A 6,840-nucleotide genomic window follows, 5' to 3' on the forward strand; every position below is an offset into this window, starting at 1 on the left:
GCCCCTCTCAGCCGCGTGCACACACCTGCGGTAGGTGCCCTTCATCAGCTATCGGCTCAGGTCCTGCACGCGATTACGAAGCAGATGGTTGGGCGCGGGCGGACTGAACGTACCTTCGCGCTGCTGCGCTTTGCCTCTGTATTACCTCTTGCCCATGTCCCTTCCGAGGCGCATCTTGCATTCCCACTCCGCCACATGGATGGCTGAGAGCGCCTTGAGTATTTTTTTCATATCTGCCCTCTCTCTCCCCCCTCTCCATTGCCTTTCCCTCATCCATTCAGTTGATCGCTGCAGGTGACTCGCGTTATCGATCTGGGCGTGGACGTGAGCGACGTAGTGTGCACTGCCAGCACCGCTACTTCGACAGCCACACCTCTCCCCACCGTGTTCTCTCTCTCGCACCCTCCTCTCTCACAGGCTTCTTCTGCATGTGGGCATCCGATGCGCTCTTCTTACTCGTTGCCTCCTCGGGTCATTCTTTCTCCAGGCACAGTCTCTCGAAGCAGTCGGCTCCGTCACTAATGCGCTCGGTGAGCTTCTTGAGAGATTTTTATGCGCAACGCGCAAGGACGAATGGCGGTGCTTCCCCCTTTTCGCGTTGGCATGAGTCATGGAGTGTCACCGATACGCCAACGCAAGGGTGCCCCTCCTGCAATGTGCACACGAGCTTGTGCGCCTCGATGCAAGCACGTCTGTCCACTCAAGCGGCAGCGTTGCGCAGCGTTCAGGAGGGGGCCAACAGGCACCTGCGTCCTCTTTTAGCTGTTTCTCTGTGTTTGCTACCCCTCCCCCTTCCTTCCTCTTTTGTGGCACAGGTGTGTTTCCATTTCCGCCTCGCTCCTCTCCATAACTTCGCCAGTCGCCCCCCCTCGTGTCTCTCTAGCGCGTGCCGGCTCGTTGGTGCGCGCGTGTCTGTTGTTTGCGGATGCGGGTGTGCTCGGTCCTCTTCGCCCTCCCCCTCTTTCTCTGCACCGACTTGATTTTTTATGTGTGTGTGTGTGGTCCATAGCAGTTGCTGCGCTCTCTCTTATTCGGTTCCTTTGGCACGCGCACACACATACACACGCTTTTCTGTCTTTCTCTCTCCCTCATCCACACGATGAGGGGATGCGACAGCAGGATAAACCTTTACAGAAACACGCACGATGAACGGAGCGGCGCGCTTCCTCCCTCCCTCCCTCCCCTCTCTTTCTAAGGAGAGAGGGGAGGGGCACTGTGGCTGACGAGTGTGCTTGCTTGCACTGGACAGGCCGTGCATGAGTCGCCTGCCCTCCCCACACACACACCGCCTTTAGCAGGGCCCATTCACTGTCGGCACCATCCTCCTTTCCCTTTCCCTCACCGCCCCCCTCACCAACCCACCTTTGATCATGGCCTTCCGTTTGGATTAGCTTCGCTGGGTGTGCTCCATAGGCAGAGAACTCTTCTCCCTCTCGCCAATCACGCCCATGCAGCGCACCACAGCAGGCGAACCTGCTGGCGGCGACGCAGCCACAAGCAACGACCCGATGGCTGTACTCTGGCAGCATGAGCGACATGTCCTTGTCCTCACACGCGCCGGCAAGCCTGTCTTTTCTCAGCACGGCGACGAAGAGAAGCTGAGCCCATTGTGTGCGCTTCTCCAAGTGCTCCTGCATATCCACAATGACGAGGCCGAGGCAGAGCAAGGCCAAGGGCCGTCTCAGCTGGCTCTCGCATCGGATAGCGCCGCATCGTCCGTGACCGTGAAGGATGAGGTGCGCCAGGTCGTCTACTACCGTGCACTGGCAACGCCCAACGATGCTCGGAGTCAAAGTGGCATGGACCTGCAGGCACTGACGCTCTTCTTCTACGTTGAAGGTGAGCTGATGTACGTCATGTCAGAGCGCAGCGTGGCCTTGTCGCCGTCAGCAGAGGCCGGCGAGACGTCAAGCGGTGAAGGAGACTGCAAACCGCCGCCAGTGGCGAGCTACAGCTTGATGCAGCTTCGGCACGTCCACCATAGCATTCTTCTCGTGCTTCCGACCATCAACACCCTGCTGGAAAGGACACCCGGATTGGACGTGAGGGCCACCTACACCTCGGCCGACCGCGCCGCACTTCGGGAGCTGATCGAGTCCTACGAAACGGAACGGACTTACTCTGTCGGCGCGGTTGCCACGCTGGCGCTTGCCAAAGACAAGCGTCGAGTAGTGGAAGAAGCACTGCTGCAGTGTTACCGCAGCTCCACAGATGCCGCTGTCAGTCCACCAGCACACCAGCTGTTCAGCTTCCTCTACTTCAAAAACTATCTAGTGGCCGCGGTTGGGCCACCCGAAACGTACAGCACAGACCCGAGCATTGCCGCGTCCGCGCCCCTGGCACTGGGGCCCGAAACAGCACTGTGTGGTAGTCTTCACATTGACGACGCTCTTCTCCTGTACCGCTACGCACGCTCGCTAGTTTCCCGGCAGGCTGGTGAGGCGTGGGTGCCGGTGTGTCTGCCGCGCTTCAACAGCACCGGCTACCTCTGGTGCTATGCCGTTGACTTCACGTGCTACGTGCGAGAGCTCCGTCAGCAGCAGGTTATGTCAGTGTGGCCGAGGATGTGGGAGGCACACACGGGGCTGGATTTACTGCTACTGCACGTATCGGCCTCGCAAGACGACTTCACAGCACTGTCTCGCTGCACCCGTCGTTTCGCACAGCTCCTCTACGCTCCCACTGTTGGGGACAACTTCTGTTACCGGCTGGAGGAGGAACTGTACTACCGTGCACCTGCCCCTTTGGCGGAACTCCTCTCTTTATCACGCATGTCACCGCCCGCCTGCTCCGCGTATGACGTATCTGGCCGCCCTAGCGGGGTGCCGCTGTGGTACAGCCTCGTCATTCAAGACAGCGACGCAGCTTTCCTCGATGCCGCTGAAGGCGAGGAGGCCAAAGCGGCGTCTCGGGCAACCGCAGCGTCCACGCGCACGCATGATTGCCCTTCCGCGAGCATTCGGCTGCTCTTTGAGAGTCAGCCGTCACCGCTGCTCAGCATCGCTACCGTGGAGGATGTTAAAGACTTCCAGCAACTCGTGGTGCGCTACCAGTCCCAGCTGTGCGCCACCCCCAGCTCTCCTTCAACCCCATGCATGTTGCTTGTGCGCCACGACAGCGCCATCACGCTTGCAGCGGTTCGGCCGACTCCAGCGACGCTGGCGACGCTGGCCAGCTACTTCTTCTCGCCGAAGAACCCCTTCAACATCCCGAGCGAGGGCGCCGCTGCTGACGGCGGGGCTGCGGGGGCTTGTGACCAAGGCGAACTCGGTGCGGCTGCAGCCTCTCGCCGGGGAGTCTCCTCTTCGACCTGGGTAGAGGCGGTTTGTGCGCTCGGCGTAACGGAGCTAACAGCGGCATTCCCAGCTGCGATACCCGAGGCGATGGCGTGGTATTGGGTGGCGCACCTCTTGTTCATGGCGGTGCAGCGGCGCGGCCGCTTCGTTGTTCGCCAGCTCATCGGTGGTCGTCGGTGAGATGGCGCAGCCGCCCGCGGTAGGTAAGCGCGCTAGACGATGGTGATGATGTTGATCGAAGGTGTGCGCGTGTGAGTCAACGTGCATGAGCCGGTGCGTCTCGGTGCATGCGGACATGCCCCCCTCCCCGGCCCCCTTTTCCCCCTCCCCTCCGGTTGCCCTCGTTCTCTGCTTCAAGATCGAATGGGTGTCCCTGAGGATGCCGACTGCCTCCATGCATTTCCACCTCTCATGGGAGGGGGTCCCAAACTGCGCTCTGCGCCAGCGAAAAATGCACGCCGCCACCCTGAGAGTCGATGCACCACGTGGCCACTGCCATCGTCGCCGCGGCTGTGAGGCGGCGTGCGGAGCGTGGGTGTGGGGAGAGTTGGAGGCAGAGGCCGCCCACACCGCAGGCTGCGTCGGCGCGTTGCTGTCAAACACCTGTCTGTACGCCTGCCATTCCACCCCGCGGTGGAGCCTGTGTGTAGCGCCGGAGAGGGGGGTGGCGGCGTGAAGTTTCATCGATGCTGTGTGGCCAAGAAAAACGAACCCGTTTGTGAAACGGTAGCACAGTAAAGCAAGTCACTCAAAGACGTGTGCGTGCGCTACGTTCTACCCTGCGGCGGCCCCTTGATGTGCCTGGCGAAATGCGCATGTGTGTCAGAGTGGCGCATGTATCTGTAGGGCGATGTGTCTCTGTGCCACATTCAGTGCGTTGCGCATGCGACTGCACCGCTCACCGATGCAAGCCTTACCCTCCTCTTGTCTCTTCTCGGATGGGCTGTGGCTGCAAACGCGCTGCGGCAGAGGAGTCGCTTGCGCTTCCACTTGTGCCGCGTCGTCGCTCTTTCTCTCTCTTTCCTAGTCAAGTTTGAGATCACCAAAAGCGCCTCGGTCAATCAGCGGCCGTCACAACGTCTCGTATCCTCATTCACACGGCATCATCAAGAGCGTACTTGACCGACGAAAGCAGTGTGATAGCTCACGGCAGTAAAGGGTGCCCGCGTCTAGAACGTCGCTGTCGTCACTTCCCCCTTCCCCTGAAGGGTCGCGCATGCCGATCTGATCTGAAGCCTCCACTCGGCATTGAAAGCGCGCACGCCATATGCTGTCGAAGAAAAAGGCGGCCAAGCGGGCAGCCATCAGCGCCACCGTACGTAAGGAGCACCAGGCTCATGAGAAGCTCAGGCAACAGCACTCGCAGCCGCCCAAGTCGCGCGAGAAGGCGGCGACGGTATCAGGTACCGCAGCCGGAGCGGAGTACTTTAGGAACAACAGTAGCCGCGTAGTCCTGAGCCGTGCGGATGCGACGGAGGTGAGCAGTGGAGCTGGCAGCCGGGCAGACATAATCCGAAGCCTCGGGGATAACATCAACACACGCCTTCAGGAGGTGAAATTTGAGGACGACCTCGACGGTGACGTCTTCCATGAGCGCCGTGCGCGTTTGATAGAGGAGGCACAGCTGGCTGCTGGGGTCAAGCAGCGCGATGTGGCCTCCTCTGTGCGGCACTTCCTCGGCCACCACACAGAGATGAAGGATCTGCACTCCGTCCGTGTTGCTCACAATTGTAACGCCATCACGTGTGTGGCGGCCCTCGGTGCGGACCGCATCGCGTATGGTGACAAGTCCGGTAAGGTGTACCTCGTCAACATATCCATCACGACTAGCGGAACCGGCATGTCCGTCTCAGAGAAGGAGGAGCTGCAGCGGCAGCTCAAGGTGTTGCTAGCGCCGGCACTTCCGTCCGGCATCGTCTCGATAGCCATAAGCGACACAACCGCCAGGCGCCCAACGGTGCGGGACGTCTTTGAAAAGACAACAGTGGACACGTCGTGTCCGTCGTACGTGGCGGCTGGTGCGATGGACGGCTCCATTAGTGTGTGGGAAACTCTTACCACCGTGCACAAAGGGCTTCTCTTCATGCACCGCAAGCCGATCACCGGATTGCGGTTCCGCATGGACACCTCCACTCTCTACTCCAGCTGCGAGGACGGCACGCTGCGGGTGTGGGCCGTGCCGCAGATGATGGCTGTTGACAAGCTCTTCGGTCATGAGGGCCCCATTCATTTTCTGGATTGCCTGCGCAAGGAGACGGCGGCGACGGTCGGCGAGGATGGCACCATGCGGTTCTGGAAGATGGACGCGGCCACGCAGCAGGCGTACAACTACGCACCGCTTTGCGTGCCTGAGAAGAGTGCCGCGGCCTCGTCGCCGTCGCCGCCGCCTCTTAGCGTCGTCATGGACTCAGTGGCAATGCTTAACGAGAGCATTATCGTGGCAGGCGCCAGAAACGGCGCGGTCGTCGTCTTCGACGTGAACCGTCGCAAGCCTCTCGTTGCTGTTCCAGCAGCGCACGGCTACGACTTTATCGGCGACGGCACGGGCCTAGAAAAGGTAGCGGCGCAGCTGGAGGAGGAGGCCGATGGCGATGGAGTGGCGCATGGGCACACGACGGCGTCTTCATCGGGATGGGCCGAGTCGCATCGGCGTAATGCGAACCCCATCACCGCTGTGGCTGCTGTGCCGTATGCCGACGTAGTAGCAACCGGCAGCTACGACGGCGTGGTGCGCGTGTGGCACGTAGTCGGGGTTGGCTCAGGTGCCACCGCGCCGGGCAGGCGCACAGACAACGGCGTGAACGGCAGCACGGCACCGTCGCCCGGGAAGGGGACGGAGCCGAGATTGGCGCTGCTCGCAGAGCTGCCAGTCTGCGCCATTGTGAACTCGCTCCGCATCACCGACAACGGCGATGTTCTCCTCATCGCCCTGGCGAAGGAGCCTCGCTGTGGTCGGTGGGTTGTGCAATCGAGTGCGCGCAACGGCGTCTTGGTCGTGCCACTCACCGAGTCCGGGCGGAAGAAGTTGCAGGGGATGCACGGGGAGGTTGAGCACATACCTGCGCAGCTCTTCGGCATCAGCGACGACGCCGCCGCCGAGGAAGACGCGACCGAGAAAGGAGAGGTGCAAGCGGGCGAAGCCGATGCTTCGGAAGCGGATGTCGATTCCAGTGGAGAGCCGCACGAGGCCGATGGCGAAGCCATCACTGTTCACAAAGAGGTCGAGGAGATTGCAGACATGCTCGATGTCGGCCCGGACGGTATGATGCGCTTCAGAGAAGGCGTGTCTCTCGCAGGTGGTGCTGCCGTCGCCTCGAAAAGAAGAGCGAAGAGTGGCATGCCGAAAGTGCTTCGGCAGAGCAGCGTGCTTGCTGACGTGGCCGTGGAGCGCGATCCCGTTAGTAGCAGCGGCAGCGCCAAGGTGAAGAAGAAAAGGTCGTCGGCAACGAAGCGTGAGCGCATCGTTCACAAGGGCAAGATGCGGCACATCTCTAGCGCCGCGAGCGCGGCGTCCAAGAAAGTCGTGAAGCGGGTGAAGGCATGA

The 6,840-nt window shown here is 61.1% G+C and overlaps 2 protein-coding genes across 2 annotated transcripts; both read left to right on the plus strand.

Annotated features, from left to right (window-relative positions):
• Positions 1 to 1,448: 1,448 nt before the first annotated feature.
• LSCM1_02086 (uncharacterized protein) lies at positions 1,449 to 3,476 on the plus strand (the record flags this gene model as incomplete). Its single annotated transcript, XM_067319678.1, has 1 exon — positions 1,449 to 3,476. The coding sequence occupies one exon, from the start codon at positions 1,449 to 1,451 to the stop codon at positions 3,474 to 3,476; it is 2,028 nt and encodes a 675-aa protein (XP_067175053.1).
• Positions 3,477 to 4,563: 1,087 nt separating this feature from the next.
• Positions 4,564 to 6,840, plus strand: LSCM1_02087 (uncharacterized protein; the record flags this gene model as incomplete). Its single annotated transcript, XM_067319679.1, has 1 exon — positions 4,564 to 6,840. One exon carries the CDS (start codon positions 4,564 to 4,566, stop codon positions 6,838 to 6,840), a length of 2,277 nt encoding a protein of 758 aa, XP_067175054.1.

This window comes from Leishmania martiniquensis, chromosome 34 (genome assembly GCF_017916325.1).
Source record: "Leishmania martiniquensis isolate LSCM1 chromosome 34, whole genome shotgun sequence".
Taxonomy (NCBI): Eukaryota; Euglenozoa; class Kinetoplastea; order Trypanosomatida; family Trypanosomatidae; genus Leishmania; species Leishmania martiniquensis.